This window comes from Diabrotica virgifera, chromosome 7, assembly GCF_917563875.1.
Source record: "Diabrotica virgifera virgifera chromosome 7, PGI_DIABVI_V3a".
NCBI lineage: Eukaryota > Metazoa > Arthropoda > Insecta > Coleoptera > Chrysomelidae > Diabrotica > Diabrotica virgifera.
The window spans coordinates 8,704,390-8,724,239 of NC_065449.1; the positions used below are offsets into that span (position 1 = coordinate 8,704,390).

A 19,850-nucleotide genomic window follows, 5' to 3' on the forward strand; every position below is an offset into this window, starting at 1 on the left:
AAAGGAATTGTGCGTCGCTGTTTACTGTGTCTTCCCAGCGCTTTCGTGGCTTCCCAACCGGTCTCTTTCCTTGCATTCTAGCATTCAGTGCTCGTTTTGGTAGCCTATCCTCTCCCATTCTTATCACATGTCCGGCCCATTGCAATCTTTGTATTTTAATGAAGTCTGACAGGGGCGTTTTCTTATAAAGTTGATAAAGCTCGTTATTGTATCGATTTCTGAAGATTCCGTTTTCCCTCACAGGTCCTAGTATTCTCCTAAGTACTTTCCTTTCGAATGTGTCGAGTTTGTTTTTGGATGTTTGTTTCAGGACCCAGGCTTCACTGCCATAGCATGTTATTGGTCGAATTAAGGTTTTATAGATTCTCATCTTTGTATTTCGGTGGACACTTTTAGACCGAAATATATGGGAGAGGGCAAAATAAGCTCTGTATTAAACTCTGATTTAAATACTTACTTATACCAATTATAATAGAGGTTTTTTACTGCGATGTTTAGTTTTTTAACTAAAAGGTATACAGCCAACGCACAGGAACTATCCCGATTTAGCAGATAAATCATATATCTTTCCTTTCTTATCTTATTCATACTCATATACAGGGTGTAACAAAAATACAGGTCATAAATTTAATTACAAATTCTAGGACCAAAAAAGTTCGATTGAACCTAACTTACCTTAGTACAAATGTGCACATAAAAAAAGTTACAGCCCTTTGAAGTTACAAAATAAAAATCGATTTTTTCCAATATGTCGAAAACTATTAGAGATTTTTTATTGAAAATGGACATGTGGTACTCTATGGCAGTAACATCTTAAGAAAAAATTATAGTGAAATTTGGACACCCCATAAAAATTGTATGGGGGTTTTGTTCCTATAAACCCCCCCCCCCCCCCCAAACTTTTGTGTACGTTCCAATTTAATTATTATTGTAGTACCATTAGTTAAACACAATATTTTAAAAACATTTTTGCCTCTCAGTACTTCTTCGAAAAGTCAGTTTTTATCGAGATATTTTGAATATTTGTCAAATCCACCACATATTTTGTATATGGCTATGAACGATTATGGAGACTTGGTAATAATATGAAAATTTATTTATGATTTACATTTTTAGGTACATTTTGAACCATATTAAAAAAGAAGTAGCATCTCGATAAAAAGTGCCTTCTCGAAAAAAGACAAAGAGGCAAAAAAGTTTTAAAAACACTGTGTTTAACTAATGGTACCGCAGTAAAAGTTTAATTGGAACATACACAAACATTTGGGGGGTTTAAAGAACAAAACCCCCATAGAATTTGTATGTAAACATATTAAAAAAGAAGCCGCAACTCGATAAAAACTGCCTTATCGAAAAAATACTAAGAGGCAAAAAAGTTTTAGAAATATTTAATTTAACTAATGGTACCACAATAATAATTTAATTGGAACGTACACAAAAGTTTGGGGGGGTTTAAGGGAACAAAACCCCCATAAAATTTTTATGGTGTGCACAAATTTCACTATAATTCTTTTTTAAGATGTTTCTGCCATAAGAATGCCACATGTCCATCAATAAAAAATCTCTAATAGTTTTTGATATATTCGGAAAAATCGATTTTCATTTTGTAATTTCAAAGGGCTGTAACTTTTTTTATGTGCATATTTGGACTAAGGTAAATTAGGTTCATTCGAACTATTTTTGGTCTCAGAATATGTGATTTATTTTATGACCTGCATTTTCGTTACACCCTGTATAATTGAATTAGAGACATGTATTCTAACAATATAAACTAGTCATTACTTATGCAGATATAATATAATTCCGGAATCTCACTCGACATTAGTTTAGCAATTCCATTGCTGAGAAGCAAATATATTTCTTACCCCCGTCAAATTCGAGAAGTTTGGATCTCCCATTTCTCCCCTTCTTCCATAAGCGAACTTGAAAGTTTCCACGGTTCTCTGAGCAGCAGTAACGTTGTCAACATCCGAATTAACAAAATCACTTAAGGTATTTAAAATTAGAGCAATTAGGATTCCGCTGGCGGGTAAAGGGGAGGTGTAGAGGGTTTCGTCGTTGTTCATCGGGATTACGATTGGTTCTTCCCAGATCGGTCTAAAACATAAACGATAAACAAATTTGTGAGACGTTATAAATTAGATGTGAGGGAATATAATAATTAACTTTGTGAAGATACGTAAAGAAAGCGAAATATCCGATAATAACTTTGGCTTCATACATGGCAGATCAACAACAAATGCAATTTTCATTATAAGGTATAGGGGAGTGCATTTAGATTTTCACTTCGGAAAAAATCAAACAAGATAAAACTTTTTGTAATTTCATTAAGAAATGTTTAATAAACAACATATCAAAAAGTTCTACTCGAGAAGTGGTTGCTTCATTTTTTATTAAACAAATGAACAGCGAAGTTAGATGTTTTTTTAAATAACTCCGAAAATATAATTTTTAGAAAAAAACTGACTTAACCATTGAAAAATTCAGAAAATTTTACAAAAAAAACTTTACATAAAGATTTTTCTAAAATTAAATCTCTAGCTTCTGTAATTTTTTATTTATAACGCTAAAGTCACCCTTCTCACACATATTGGCGCACTGTAAACTAGCGTTGGAAGAAGTGCACGGTTGAGTTTTTTAAATGTAATTCTTTAACTAATGGATCAAAAGAAATTTTACAAATTGGACATGAAATAAGATGAAATAAGCTATCTTATGGTTGTAATAAATAGAAATAAAATGTATGGACATAAGTACGGTGTGGGCGGAAAGTGAGCCTTACATGAATTTTGTTTAAAAATGATTTAAAAATGTGTAACTAATACAATTTTACTTATAAAACTCTCAAATTTGCACAACTTAACTCTCAATTATCTTACTAAACGATATTTTATTCAAAAAAAATTTCAAAAATTTAATTCAAATAATACGATATCTCAAAAAATGTAATTTTTGAAAACTTCATAGTTTTACAGAATTCCCACCATTTTAAGACGGTATTACTCAAGTTTGAATAAATCTAATACAATTTTTTTGCTATTTTTTTAAAGCCTGGGATGTAGTCTTTAAAAAACACTGAATTATTTTTGTTTAAAAATGAAATAAACAATTTATTTTTGAGAAAACTAAGAAAGATAACAAAAATGTAATACAAAAACCGAAAATTACCAGCTGAAAAAATGTATATACAGAGTGATCAAAACTTTTTTCTGTAAAACTTACCCAAAATACATTTAACAATAAGCTTCAACAATAATAAATGTTCAACAAAAAAATTTTTTTTAGCTCTTATACAGTGTGTCTGCGTAACTTGGAACCTATTGATAACTTTTTTAATATCAGTTTTACGAAAAAAAGTTATTCTTTATAAAATACTCTGCATCGTATATAACATAAGATATATCAAATATCAAATTTTGTTAATTTTGTACGAGGTATGTCAAAAAATATGAATTTCACTCAAGAGTAAAGTACCTTTATATTTCACAATATCGAAAATTTTTATAAAGAAAAGTTGTTTGGAATTAAAAACTATGTTCCAATATGAAATTATATCCTTCTAATCAAAAATTTGTATTTTTTTTAATATTCTTTCTAATACATTTTAATTTTTAATATTATTGTGAAAATTTTTGTTTATTTTTTTTTAAGAATGAAATTCCATATTTGTTTGATTGGATTCTACTTGTTTTTCATTTAAATATCCGCCATTTTCGATCCGGCATTTTGAAATTTAAATTTTTAATTTTTAATTCAGATTCAACAACCTCTTAAAAATAAAGACAATAAATGTTTTAGAAAAATGTTTTTTTATGTTCTTTTTAGAAAATCCGCATTTTGGATCCGCCATTTTATATTTTATAATGTTAAAATTTAAGTTAGGCTTATCAAAGCACTCAAAAATAAATATATGTAGAAATAAATATATTTTGTAAAGAAATTATGATTTTACAACTATTTTTTAAGTTATTTGCCATTTTGGATCTGCCATTTTATAATTTAAATTATCAAAATTTGATTCAGGTTCAGCAACCTCTCAAAAATATCCACATATATGCAAACAAACACGTTTTATAAAAAAATTCGGATTTTACAACTACTTTTTAAGGATTTTTAGGAAAAATCCGCCATTTTGAATCCGCCATTTTGAATTTGCAAATTGTAATGTCAGATTCGGGTTTAGCATAAACAAAACTAAAATAAAAACATTTTTTATCAAAATAAAATGTTGAATTCACCCAAATTCTTAACATTATTTTTACAAAACAATTGTTATTGTTTAAACAATTAATAAACAATTAGCGGCGAAATTTGTGAGTAGAACTTTTTACTTTAACATATTTATAAACTAACAAAAAAGTTTTAGAAAAATATAACCTTGTTTGATTTTTTCCGAAACATTGTATCTTTTCGTTCTAATTGCACTCCTCTAGTAGTAGTTGTTCGTTTTTAATTAATATATTACAAATACGTAGTTTCTCTTTGTTTGCATATATCTGGTGGTCTCACAAGTAAACACCTTTGCCGATTGGGACTCTGAGATCTTACAAAATTAGTTAGTTTTCTCCCAGCAAAAGTATAACCGTTTTTTAGGCATCGATGTCAAATTTTAGCGAGATGCTGCCATTAGTAGATATATTTTGACAGCTGCATATAATTGACTTTTTTGAAACATGATGCATATGAAGAAAAACAATTTTTGATATTTCATTAAACGTTACTATTTAACAAATTAAACGGCAAAGTAACAAAAGAAAAACTGGTTAAATGTTAATGGAACTAATGGTCCAACGAGAATGGTGAACTTTACCGCGCTGAGCAGATGGGAGGTGAATTATAAATTGTAAAATTCCCTCATCCTCCTTAGTCTCAGCATCCGTTATGGCTTGCAAATTGTAGAAGCCTCGGAGGTGTTACCAGAGAAGGTTCCCATTGTTTTCAGTCTGGTAGGATATGGAACAACATTTTTTGGTGTTGTTTTATGTGCTTTAGATTGAAGATTTAGTCTTTTACTAGCAGTTGCCCCTAGCGCATCCCTGCCATTTCGTTCGTTGCAAACCGTGACTGCACGCCGGGGTTTGTCCTAGTTGGGTCAGAGAGCGCAGCATATGTACCTCCTCATGAGAGACTAATAAGTTTCGAAACCGGTAGAGGTGCTTGCTGCACTCTCTGATTGAACTGGAATAATGATGCGTCTGTAGTTTCGTGCTGCAACGAAATTGAAAATGGTCATTCATTTTTTGATAACAAAATATCATTCTAGACTTGCGATCATAAAAAGCGGGTCACTCGATGAATTATTCAAGTTAGATGTCTCGAATTTTCTAAACCTGTTGTCCGATTTGAGTGATTTTTTTTAGTATGTTACAGCCTTATTCTTTAACAATATCGCCATAATAATTTGCTAGACAGGTAAATTGTCATTGTATACCGGGTGTAACAATCATACTGTGTTTATTCCTCAAAGTTCGAAACACCCCGTGGAATGTTTTAGCATAGATACAATATTGAAATTAAAACTCGATTGTAGCCTTAGGCTTTCTTAACATTTTCTTTTTTGATTTATTTGTTTATGTTGGATAATAAAAAAGTTAGGCACCTTAACAACTAACCATATTCTTCATCAATACAGGGTGTTTCTAAATAAGTGCGACAAACTTTGAGGGGCAATTCTGCATGAAAAATAATGACCGTTTGCTTTATAAACGTATGACCGCAAATTCTTCGGTTTCGAGTTACGTGATGTTGAATTTTTTCTTACAAACTGACGATTTATTTATTGCTCAAAAACCGGTTGAGATATGCAAATGAAATTTGGTAGATGTTAAGAGGTAGTTATGGCGTATTTTTTGACATACAATTAAGAATTTTATATTCACCATTGGCGTGCACACGGCACGTATCTAAAATGTTTATACCCGTATGCACGCCAATGGTGAATATAGAATTATTAATTGTATGTCAAAAAATCCACAATAACTGCCTCTTAAAACCTACCAAATTTAATTTGCATATATCTATTGGTTTTAGAGCAATAAATAAATGGTCAGTTTGTAAGAAAAATTTCAACATCCCGTATCTCGGAAACGAACCATTTGCGGACATATGTTTATAAAGCAAACTTCATTATTTTTTCATACAGAATTACCCCTTAAGGTTTGTCGCACTTATTTAGAAACACCCTGTATTGATGAAGAGCATGGCAAGTTATTAACGTGCTTAACTTTTTTATTATCCAACACAAACAAATAAATCAAAAAAGAAAATGTTAGTAGAGACTAAGGCTACAATTGAGTTTGAATTTCAATATTTTATCTATGCTAAAACATCCCACAGGGTGTTCCGAACTTTTAGGAATAAATACAGTATAATTGTTACACCCGGTATACAATGACAATTTACCGGTCTAGCAACAATATTATTATAGCGATATTGCTAAAGAATAAGGCTATAACATACTAAAAAAATCACTCAAATCGCACAACTGGTTTAGAAAATTCGAGACATCTAACTTGAATAACTCATCGAGTGACCCGCTTTTTATGATCGCGAGTGTATTTACACCCTTTGCATGAGAAATATTTTTAGCATAATTTTTTTAACCCTAGAATACGGGACCGTTTTTGCCAAACGTAAATACGGGACTATCGTAAATTTTACTGCTCCATAGAAAAAAGCCTATATTTTTTACTTTGAATTTTTATTCAGTGTATAGAAAACAATTAAGATGCTTAGAATAAAAATAAAAGCATAAAATTATGAAATAAACATAATTTGGGTATTTTTAGGAACATAGGGCACAAATATCTCCTCGGTGTTATCCGCAAATTGGCTTCTTGCACTCCTTGAAATAGTTGGTGGTCATGCGTCTTTTTTTGCCTGGACAGTAGAAACAAGTCTTCCTCATCTTTTTCTGGGTCATATTCGCATCATCTCCTTTAATTATGTTGATGATTTCAGCTATGTCTTGGCGAATATTTTGACGTAAATTTGCGGGGTTCTATCTGTTTATCGCCATGACTATGACTGCTATCGGAGCTATAGGATTCAGTTTCCAAATTGTCCTCTTCCCAGTCACTATCACTATCTTCAAACGGATCTGGATCACTCTTTCCCTTTCATAATACGTGTTGCTTCCTCCTCCAGTTGTTTTGCGGAAAAAAACTTTGTATTTGACATTCTAATATGAAAAGCTCAAACAATAAATAGTATATTATGTAATGAGAAAGAAAAAACAATTTATCTTAATTTTTTGTTACTATTTACTTAAAATCAAAATACAAACAATAATAGCCAACTGATTTATTATATGACATAAACACGGGACTTTCGTAAAATTTACGAACCAAGCGACGAAAAATGGTCTTAGAATTGGAAATTATAACAACCGTCTGCTACATTGTTAAGCTCAATACTAATGTGGAAGGTACTCAATTAAGGAAATCGTTAAACTGAACGAGAGTGGACAAAAATTCCCAATGTATTATGAGCGTCGTGAAATTTACGAATGACCCGTATTCTAGGGTTCCATATTAGTGCAGTCACTGAAGGTGGATATGAGCTATTACCTCCGATTTCGTTGAACCTCCATCGATTTGCATGAAAATTGGTGAGTGGTTAGAGGATATCTCAAGAAACAAAGGTGACATGGTGCCAACTTGCGCTTTTACCCTGGGGGTGGATGCCACCCCTCCTCGGAGGTGAAAATTATTTTATTAAAAATAACCCCACAATTCGGTAGAGAGACAAATTATAAGCAAAATTTGTTATTTAAATTTATTAAAATAAATCAAAACTAAGTTATTAAAGATCAAAGATTTTAATTTTTCTTGAAAAAAATGCATGTTTTTAATTGATTTTTCATAAATAACTCAAAAACTATAAGTTTTTGCAAAAAAGATATTATCAAAATTGAGCCTAATAAAAAATCAAATAAACTCCTTACTAGAAAAACCTTTCAATGTTAACTTAAAGTGAGTTATAGGTAATTTAATGTATATTTCTTTTGTCGAGTACCCAAATCTAAGTATTCAAGCTTAAATACCGGGAAAATGGTGCATTTTATAACATAAACTTGTTAAACATTTGTCAAAGATTATAGAAATATCTATCAAATAAGCCCTCGAACAAGTTGATAACATTAAAATTTATGCACCAAAAATGTTTCAAAATGTATCTTTTAAAAAAATTTCCAAAAAATGTTATTGTTTTTTTGTAAATAACTCCGTTAATTTTTAAGATATAAGGTTCACCTAAAATCTAGTTAAAAGCTGATTCCAAGAGCTATTAAAAACGTCAAAAATAGCCTTTTAAACCTCTTACTTTTTTAAAAATAAAAGGTTAAATGGCCCCGGTTACATGGTTCTCGCAGCAAAATGAAATATTAAACGTTTCTATCTCGGTTATTTTTTTACTTTACGGAAATAGTAAAATGGATAAAGTATTTGGAACAGAAAAAACTAAAATTTAGTTATATATGATTTTTTACGTATATTGAGTATTTTTGGAGTTATTATCAAAAGAAAATAAAAAGTACGATAATTTTAAAAATTCTGATTTTTTAAATTATACCTTTTTTTCAAAAATATGCATTCTAAACCGGTCAAAATTGTTGAAATCATTAACTATGTTAACCTAAAGAAATTATTGTAAGGATTACTACAAATTTTAATTTTTGTGGAAATGGCGTATGTTTATTTTTCACTTTTTCCTAAAAAAAAATCGAAAGGGTTCTCTTATTTTTATCATAACTTGTTTAATTTTGATGCTATTAACTTCTACTGGAGCTCATTTGATAGGTATTCCGAAGTATTTTGACAAGTGCTTAACAAGTATATTATATAAAATGCATCGTTTTCCCGTTATGTGAGCTTGAATACTTAGATTTGAGTACTCGTCGAAAAAAATATACATTCAATTACCCATAACTCACTTTGAAATAACATTAGTTTAGTTTTTTAAGTGGGAAGTGTATTAAATTTTTTATTATCTTTAATTTTGGTAATAATAGCTTTTTTACAAAAGGTTATAGTTTTTGAGTAATACGTGAAAAACAGCTTTAAAACATGCATTTTTTTAAGTAAAAATAAAATTTTTGATATTTAATAACTCAAAAAGTATTGATTTATGTTAATAACTTTATATAACAAATTTTGCTTAAAAGTTGTCCCTCTATCGATTTCTGGTATTATTTTTAATAAAAAAATTTCACCCCCGAGAAGGGATGGCATCCACTCCCAGGGTAAAAGCGCAAGTACACATCATGTCACCTTTGTTTCTTGAAGTATCTTCTAACTACTCACCAATTTTTATGAAAATCGATGAAGGTTCAACGAAATCGGAGGTGAAAACCTTCATTGACTCCACTATATCTCAAATTTCAAATCTCCATGTGAACAATTTACAAATGTCAAAAAATGGAATTTAATTTAAGAAAAATCACGAATTTCCCTCTAATCACCCTATTATTTTTTAATTAGTATCATAAATCTTACTCGTAGGTCCGCATATCATCCTCGGTTATTATTCCTCCTTTGTCTTGTACGTCTTTAACGAATCTTTTTGTTAACGATCCATTATGCAAAGCGTCCCCTCCCTCCTTGGCAATTATTTTTAAAGTATATGCAAATTTCAGCAATTTCACGGACTCTCCCTCTTTGTACGTATCGTTGGTTTGCGAATTGATATAGATCGATCTGAAACAAAAAGAGGAATTTATTAAGAAATCCCAATTTTCAAAAAATAACATAGTTCTTGTATTGTAATCTATTTTAGATATATTTAGAGTTGTTCGTATGAAACAATGTCTATTATAAAAATAATTACTATTTGGTGGCACATTTGCTACCATGGAAGAAGACCGTCGTATCTCCAAAAAAAGTAAAAACGGACTATTTTAAAGAAGAGATTTCAAATATTTAAAATTGTTTAATTATTTTTTTTAATTTTTGGGGTGATAACGTCATAAAGTTAGTTTATGCCTATGGCTGACATATGGCAGAAGTGTCTATATTGTTATTCGAAAAGTTGGTTCGACATTTTGCACATTATTATCGTATTTCAGTTACTTCGCAGGTATTATGCTAAGTTGACGCACTTCTTTTGTGGAACGCTGCATTTTTTTTATTATGTCAGTATTAAAAAAACAAGCAAGTATTATATTTTATTTAAAGAACAATGTACTATTTCAAGATGTGCCATCCTTTCTCAAAAACATAATAGAAAATTATAATATTTTCTGAGGGGAATAATGCATTATTTTAAGTTGTGTCAGTCTTGTAAAGAAAATGAGGGTGTGTTTAAAGTGAGTTGTAGTATTCTTTTGAGATATGACAGTATTTTATAAAATTATTACAACTTTTTGAATTTTTGAACCTAGCTATCTCTACTTAACTTTAGCTCTGCAGTTATTTTCAGAATTTTCATTGTGTGCGATATTAAAATTATCTCTCTATAGTTCTTACGTACAGTGATACCATCACACTCTCCCTCCATGCATTGGCATCCTTTCTTCCTCATGTATCCTATTTATCATTTACCACAACACATTAACCCTTTCCTCTCCTAGAGCTTTCTAAATCTCCACATGCTTTATGCTTTTTTTAAAAAACCATGCGAACTATATCGGGCACAATCAAGGCCACGCCCACTTACTGGTTACCAGCTTTGAGTCATATAGCTCCACCACCCATCCGCCGGGAACATGCCCTTGTCTTAGAATTTACAAAAATCAATACTGATCCTGAGCTCCGCTCCCATGTCGGAACTTCCGCCAGAGACATAAATAGGCTCCGTTCAAGACACCCGCCTCTAAAAACAGCAAAAAGGCTAGTAGATCAAAACTTTAATGTAACTGAACGGTGGAGAGAACAATGGGAGAATAACGCTGCACCAGCTAACTGGAACATGCCATGTATTACAAGCAAACCTGAGGGCTTCAACCAACCGAGACGAATTTGGACCACACTCAATAGAATAAGGACGAACTGTGGCAGATGTTCCGACTCACTTTTCAGATGGGGAAAAATACAATCACCAAATTGCGACTGCGGCGCCGAAAGGCAAACAGTAAAACACATGGTAGAGGAATGCCCGATTAGATCCTATAACGGCAACCCTTCGGATTTCCTGGTTGCTACAAAAGAGTCAATCGAATATATTTATAATCTAGATGTTTGTTTGTAGAATATTTTTGTATTTACTGTTGTTTGTAATTTATATATATGTATATATATGAACCTGTGATGTAGCCATACGCTAAATAAAAATAAATAAATCTCCACAGGTATTCCATTAGGTCCTACTACCTTACCATTTTACATACTATTTAAATCCTCGATAACCTAGCGATGCTGTATAACATTTTCTTCCCATCTAGGTGTTTCTAGCTCTTCATACAGCTTTGAAGACGATCTTTCCTTAGCAGCAAACAACACGCTTTACTTTCTTCTTTGCTACCATATATGTTTCATTATCTTTCTTTCTCTTAGACCTCTCCCCAACTTGGAGTTAAGTTAGGATACACACAGGTGAGCTATTTTCGTCTAGGGATATACCCGACGTACCCAAAACCTATAATTGGTATTCTTTAACTGACTACAAGAATGTTTCTCTCAGTTTTAGGCAATGTCCAAAATACGAGCAGAAAAGACGGACTAACCTCGCCATCAAAGTCACAAGTGAAATCGTAGTAGAAAATTGTTTAAGTAATCATCATTATTAGCCCATTTTGTATCCAGGTCCTATTTGTATCCAGATTGAATGGTCTTGTGCAGTATGAACCCAATTTTTCAACATATTTCATAGATTATCTTGCCATCGTATAGATGATCTTCCTCTATTTTGTTTATGTGATCTTTTTTCCATTCAGTTAAACTGCATGTTCACCTTTCATCCTTTATCCTTGCTACGTGGCCAACCCACCTTTATTTCAATCTGCAAGTCCTCTTCACATCATCTGTAACTTTATTACAGATGTTGTGGATTCTGTTTCGTAGGTATTCGTGTGTGACCTTATCTTTCATTGTTACTCATATCTTTGAACGCTATATCCTCCTTTGAAAAGTAGAAAGAACATCAGAAGAATCCAAAAAGTAAACATCTAGTAAAATTCCTCAAAGGCATTAAGGCAATCGGAACATAATTCGCAAATATTTTACGGCTATCCCTACTTTTTCTGTCTTTACACGGCAAATTACGTGTAGTAAAATTCACACGTATGGATATGTAAACATTACTAGAATGTCAGTCTACTTGAAAATGTCATCATTAACTTAAAGAGATGGCTTTTGAATGTTCTCGGATAACTGTTATTTGTATAATTGCAAATTATTAACTCAGTTAATAAATGTGATAATTTTTTCACTAACTATGTATTCAGTGATTGTACTAATTTATATGTACAACAAAAACTAATACTCAATCGAGAAAAGAGGAAAAGTGTTAAAGTGATTTTTTAATAATATATTGTTACCATGGAACGCATACAATTTTGAACATCTTTAACAACAAAATACTTGGATCACAGAATATATTATCCTGATGTATTCTGTGCTTGGATCTTCCACAAATAATACACAATAAATAACTTTTTATTAAGTTCACGTCTTAAATCATTATTTATCAAATACACTATATTATATCAATATTATTTAATCAACAACTCAAAATATTCCCGATGCCATCTCAAATATTTAAAATTGTCACTGATTGTCACTGTCTGACTGACAATATGCTGACAATATTCTATTCGACTGAGTGCGTTGTAAGACAAAGATAGATTTGAAAAATATTACCACGGACATTGTGTTCATTTTTTTCGAATCCTGAAAAAACCAATAAATATTTTTGAAAAATTTAAAAGCAGAATGAAAGACTAAATTATTACCGAGGGCCGAAAGTCCCTTAGAATAAATTTATTTTGAATTAGATATTTGAAATTAAAAATCACACTAAATTTTCTCTTAGTTTTTCACCCCTGTAACTTATTAAAATAAACATTATAGAAGTTCTCAGAGACTTTCGGCTCTAGCTAATAACGCAATCTTTCATTCTGCGTTTAAATTTTTCAAAAATAGCATTTGAATAGCATTGCAGCCGAAAATACGTACCCATCCCCTTAATATATTAAACACAATTTGTGAGAAAATGTTCGTGAAATTAAAAAAATCTCTAAAAGGACGTATGTATTTATGAATGTCTAGCAGCTACATTACCATTTCTAACGTACATTTATTTTAAACAGCTCTATTTAAACACGCCACATATTCAATTCGAGTACAGCATCGTAGCTAACAAGTTAATACTCGTACACAAACACAAACACAAATAAACGCAGTATCACCCAAACGTAAACAGTTCTCTATTCGGTAAAACTGAATGTGAGCCAAATGCTAACGTTTATTGTATACAAGGCTTTTAACTACCGAAGAGATAATGCTACGAAGACCGTTAAAGTCGCCTTTGAAGCGACTTCCACGACCGTCTTAACGCTATAAAGCACAGATGGTTCAGTTTCCAACTTTGGTCATTGGATTATAATAATTGTGGGATATGGAGTAGAGAAAGTGGTCACTTGAATGCCGAGTTTCAAACATGAACTTTCTGGGTTATTTAGAACGTGGGACAAATAGAGAAATATTTTCTAGAGTCCGGGATACATAATATATAGAGCAGCTGTTATTTGTGGGTCATGACAAAGTTTTAATTTTTATGTATATGCTAAAATGTTTTTATTGTTTTGGGTTACTGTAGACATAAATATTTTTTACCGAAGATTCTGTTGTGTGCTAATAAGGTCTTTTTATTTTTGTGACTGCCGTTCAAATTTTTCTTCCGACTCCCTCCAATTTTTCTTCTGACTTACTCCAATTTTTTTAACTCCATCCAAGTTTTCCTGTCTCCCTTTAATTTTTTCTGACTCCCTGTAATTTCTCGTGACACTCTATTTTCTCTTGTCTCCTTCTAATTTTTTCTTAATTCTCCCTAATTCTCCCTAAAACTTTTCCCTTAAGTTATTTTTTGGATCAAGTGTTATTTTAAAGATATGGAAATTTCAAAAAATACGTAAAAATAAAAAAATTAAGTAGAAATATTAAAGAAATCATTATAATATGACTATAGTTGGATTGAATATTTGAATAATTCTACTCATCAAATACACAAGAAATATTGGAATTAATACATGGGACAAAACATTATTTTCCAGTGATATTATAGTATTTTTCGTTCTCAACATATAAGTGACAATTTTGTTTACCTGAGTGTAGGATCATTGTATAAATATGCCTTTTTTCTCTTATAGACATCGGCTAAAAATTTAGTAACTTTTACTCCTTCAGTGCACATCTTGATGGTCGGTTCCACCAATTTTGCCCATGGTACGCCTCCACCAAATCTTTTATACATTTGCCAGTAGCCTCGTAATTCGCCTGGTACAGCCACTGCTTTACCTCCTAAAATACACAAAAAGTGGTTACATAAACACGTTAAATGCCACACTGCAAACGTTTGCAGTATTAGTTTATGCTTTTTAAATAGTGCTTCTTCAGTTTGAAAACCAATCCTCCTCTTCCTTGTTGCTTTCTTTCTTTAACCAGATATTCACAATAAAACCGTGGACAGCGATGCGAGAACTTGGCTTTCCAAAAAGACTAGTCAATTTGATACAGATGTGTATGGAAGGGTTACGATGTAAGGTGTGATTTGGACAACAACTCTCGGAATCATTTGAAATAAACAATTGACTAAGACAGGGAGAGGCACTTTCACCACAACTCTTCAACTTGGCTCTTGAACACATAATCAGAATTGTAAAACTCGAATAACAGACTACAGTTTTCAACCGAAAGGGATCAAACTTACTGCTGACATTTGCAGACGATATCAAACTACTAGTAAACACCATAGAAATATTCATCTGCTTCGGGAAGAAAGCAGAGAAGATGGGCTCCTAATCAATGAAAATAAAACTATGTATATGAGCCGCAATCGCCGAAATAGAGATGGAATCAGACATGATGACTTTAACTTTGAGCGCGCCAGAGAATTTAAGTATCTTGAAACAATAATAACTGAACACAATAACGGATCACAAGAAATAAACAATAGGTCACAAGTCTAGGAAACAGATGTCTTTATATCCTTCAATACCTTATACAATTGAAATAAGTAATAAGGAATAAAAAGATACAACGATATCTATGTACTGATGTATGGTAGCGAAACATGAATGATAGCGAAGGTAAACTAAAAGCGACTACTTTTTTGGGAAAGACAAATCCTAAGGAAAATCTTTGGGCCTGTGCTTGATGGAGCAGCAGGACAATATGGGATCAGAACTAATAAAGAGCTAGAAGAACTATACCCAGACGCCAACATCATAAAAGAAATAAAGTCCAGAAGACTCCAATAAGCAGGGTGCCTCAGAAGACATTTTGACGAAAAAATAGTAAGTCTGGTATGAGAAGAAGTCTTAACTGGAAGAAGACCACGTGAAAGATCTCAATTCCAGTGGCACTATAATATAGCAGGAGACCTTAAAGTTATGGTCGTGAAGAATTGGATGAAGATTGCTCAAGACACAGAGGAATTTTATCACGTGGGCTAAAACCTACGAAGGGTTGTAATGTACGGAGAAAGTAAGAGCATTACATTTGATGGAAAATAACGAGAATTTAATAGATAATGCGTTGATTTTGACTTTTTTTATCTTGATAACGATGTCTAATGTGGAAATAAACATTGCCATTTAAAAATATGGTTAATTTTCTTGAAAGATCATAAATATGCTTATGCTTGACACTATAAAAAATTCCCCGATGTATTTATGCTTACCCCATTTGGAAGAATCAGGATCACTCAAGTACATGTCACGGTGCGCTGTCCCCGGTGCTGTTTCTCTGGCGTTCATCGTCAACACCTCTCCTGTTGTCTTGTTAAACGTTGTCAACAGAAACCCTCCTCCGAGTCCCATGCTTTGTGGCATCGAAACCCCTTCGCAGAATAGCGATGCGATCGCTGCATCTATGGCGTTGCCGCCTTGTTGAAGAATTGACCTACAAATCAGAATAAAATTTTTGTAATTGTTCTAAAAGTGTTTTGAGTTATTAAACTCTCATTAGGTGACACTTGTAGTAGATCGAACTGAAATAAAATACTCTTTCATCCTTCAATAGCTTCCACTAAGCTGGGATGTGTGGTTCAGCTAATCGGCTATGGAAGAGAAGTGGCCTGATTTGTGTTGTTATGAATAGAACTCGCTGCTAGCGTACTCAGGCATGTTATGTTACTATAACGGCCATAAAGATGAAGATTATTTTATTTCAGTTCGAGAGCTAGTAAAACAAGTCCATCTGAAAATAAGTTGGCCGCCTTTGAATTTTGGTGTTACAGAAGTATCCTATAAATATCATGGATTCAAAGAATGTCAAATGTGGAAGTAATTAGAAGGGTAGGAAATAAAGCATAAATAATATAAACTATCAAAAGACGAAAACTTGAGTACTTAGGGCATGTGATGAGAGGGCAAAAATACTCATTATTGCAACTTATTATCCGAGGCAAAATCCGAGGAAAGCGAAATGTGGGAAGACGAAGAACATCCTGGCTTAAGAACTTACGGGAATGGTTCGAATGCAGTAGTGCAGAACTATTTAGAGCGGCAGTCAACAGGGTCCGCATTTCCATGATGATTTTCAACCTTCTATAGAAGATGGAACTTAAAGAAAAAGAATTTCGAGCTACCACAAGTGTTCCTGATGAAAGCTAAAACATTGAAACACGAGTAGAAAAATGGTGGAGCTGGAATTGAAAATAAATGCAATCAGCTAGTTACATTTATTTGTAATATATTATAAAAGATAAGTTGACCAAAACTTACGCTCCTATTTCTGAACATCCATAACCATTTGTAACGACAGCTCCTTTTCTAACCTTTACTCCATGTCCATATCCTGAGTGGAGCATTGCTAATAATACTACTATCACGTTATTTGTACTAGGGATCTTCATTTTGAGATACTGTAACAAAATTTATTCAATAAATTGATCATAACTACAATTATTGGGGCTGCAGTTTACATTGATAAATATAGTATCAAAGAAAATAGAGAAAGATGTTAGAATTGTTGGAAGAAGAAGAGTATAAATGTGGTAGTTGAGGATAAAGTAAGAATACTAGTTCTTCTTTTTCTTTTCTTTCGCTATATTTTTATTTTTATATATTATTTCATTCAAGCAACCTGCGGCTCTGTTTGCTCTATTCACGCGTCCTTCTACTTCTGTTTCGAGCTTTCCGTAACTAGATAGTGTGATGCATAGATATTTAAACTGTATCACTTGTTCTATTATCTGACCTTCCAGCTCTAATTTACACATTTGCTGTTATAACCATGCAGTTTGTTCTTTTTAAGGAAGTCAACATGTTAAATGTTCTGGTAGTTATATTAAATTGGTGCAGCACACTTTGCAAATCATCTTCACTTTGAGAGATTAGAATTGCATCTTCTCCATAGCAGATCATTTTAAGTTATCTTTCTTGCATTAGGTATCCTTGTTTATGTTTAGTTCTTACTTTTTTTATTATTTCATCCATAATCAGGTTGAACAATAGAGTACTCGGTGAATCACTCTGTCTTATTCCACTGCCAAATTAAATTGGGCCAATTAGTTCTTCTACTTTTACTATTATGGTGTTGTTCTGGTAGATCTTTTCGATCGTTATTCAGAGCTGCTGTCAATAGTCACGAGAGCGAATATGGTAGCCAACATGATAACGAAACTAGCAAAAGAAAAGGTATCTTTTTTGCGTACAATAAATGGATAAAGTCCTTTAATTTGACCCTGTCAAATGCCTTCTTAAGGTCCACAAAACATAAATATGCGGTTAGTTTTATTCTAATGATTTCTCGTAAATATGCCTCGTTATAAAAATAGCGTCGGTGCGTGACTTTTCCTACCTAAAACCTTGTTCTTCTGCTAATGTTATAATTAAGAATAATATCGAAGACAGAAATAAACTTAGTGCTTTACGGAAAAATGTCTAAGGAAAAAAATATTTGTATTAAAATAGAAGGAGAAAGGTGGAAATTTAAGAATATGTGAGTAAAAAGTAGCATAAAATATATATATTCAAGTAATGAGAGCTATTAGTAAGTTAGATATTCTAGTAGAAACTAAAGTTCTAAGGAAAATTTTGAAGCGAAGTGTAACTTGTGAAAAAGTGAAAAATTACAAAAGAAAAAATTCAGTCGGAAATGATTTTCGTCAGTGGAAGAAAATGCAAAGAAGTTGGCTATTAGAATTTATAAAAATCAAGTTCTGAAAAATGGCAAAAAAAAAGAAGAAAAATATATAAATGTAGCACCTACATAATCAAAAAAAGTTCCTATTTGTTGTCAAACTTTGTTAATCACCTGATCGTAAACTGTAGTAAATAGTTTTTAAATATCAATGTTATAGTAAATGATTTAACGTAGAGCAAATATGTTAGACTTACATTTAAATTCGTTGATAATATTATTTGTTGTTTTAAATATTGAACCTATCCACCAATCGTTACGAAATACTAGACGAGACTGACGTGCCGCGAATCGAAGAATTTTAACCTTTAATTTAAAAATTTGCAAGTAAAATTCCGTAATCGTATTTTGTAATAATTTTAGGAAATACCGGACTGATGTGGTTGTCTTTCTATCTCTTATTAGATGTAGTGCAAATATATATGAGATTATTATAAATAACATAAGAATTTATTCATTGTAGTGAGTAATTATTTAAACAAAATAAAAAAATGATTACCAACAACACGTAATTGCAATTAATGCAAATATTTATTATGTATGTAGATTTTGTCGTAAAACTTTTTATTATGTATGTTTGTAGATCTTGTGGTAAAAACTGTATTTTTAGCCCAATAAATGATCGTTTTGGAGTGTAATTTTCAGGGGCAACTCCGAATTACATGAACATTTGGATTTAGGTTCTACTTACCCTCCACTTCAAAGTTGAATTTGTGCCGTTGGTTGCTTTTACTTGGCGGGTGACAGTCACCCCTTCTCGGGGGTGAAAAACGCGTGTTTAAAATAAGCCTGGAAATAGAAAAATTGATAGATTATAAGCAACTTTCGTTCTATAAAGTTTTTTACGTAAGTCAATACTTTTCGAGTTATTCGCGATTGAAAATATTGATTTTTCGACAAAAAAACTACGTTTTCAGACCGTTTGTCGCAAGTAACTCAAAAATTAAATATTTTATCGAAAAAAATATTCTTAGCAAAAGTGTAGATTATAAAAAAATGAAAAAAATGGTCTATCAGTAAAGTCTATACATTGAGTAAAAGCAAAGGTGTAGCTTATGAAAAATACGTTTTATTCGTCTAATTCCAAATCGAATAATTCAACGCGAAATCACCAAAAAATTAAGCACTTTTCGAGAAAAGCTTATTAACTTTTTTAAAGTATGTAAAAAAAGCTTTATATTTGTTTTTTAAAAAAGTTTCTAGCACCAAAAATAAACGAGTTACACTGAAAAAAAAGTTGGCCCCTTTTTTTGGTAAAAAAATCGTGAAAACCTCCCTCTATTTAGCACCCTAAATAAAATTAATCGTTACCGCTTTACCATTTGTTTTAACTGTATGTGTATTGTTTATATGATTTGTAAGTTCGATTGGGACTGGCTGATTGACATAAAGTCCATGCCATAACAAAAAAAAAAGTTTGATTAGTTTGAAGTGCTTATTTTTCAAAAAATTTGGTTTTATAGTAAAAAAAATTTTCTAAAAATTTTTGAAAAATTTCCTTTTTCAAAATAACTTAAAAAGCATTAGTGATAAGAAAAATCTTATAGAGTA

General features: G+C 31.7%; 1 protein-coding gene across 3 annotated transcripts in view; it reads right to left on the reverse strand.

Moving 5' to 3' along the window:
- Window positions 1-19,850, reverse strand: part of LOC114339857 (scoloptoxin SSD14) — a 43,371-nt gene that overhangs the window by 12,000 nt on the left and 11,521 nt on the right. For 2 of the 3 annotated variants that reach the window (XM_028290550.2, XM_028290555.2), the window contains exons 2-6: window positions 16,880-17,019; window positions 15,835-16,055; window positions 14,258-14,453; window positions 9,495-9,695; window positions 1,866-2,097 (exon numbers count right to left, since the gene is read on the reverse strand). In XM_028290550.2, the coding sequence (XP_028146351.1) occupies window positions 1,866-2,097; window positions 9,495-9,695; window positions 14,258-14,453; window positions 15,835-16,055; window positions 16,880-17,010 (981 nt within the window). In that variant the 5' untranslated portion in view covers window positions 17,011-17,019. Of the gene's footprint in view, window positions 1-1,865; window positions 2,098-9,494; window positions 9,696-14,257; window positions 14,454-15,834; window positions 16,056-16,879; window positions 17,020-18,496; window positions 18,628-19,850 lie in introns of those variants that run through there. The other variant, XM_028290542.2, reaches the window with a different exon arrangement.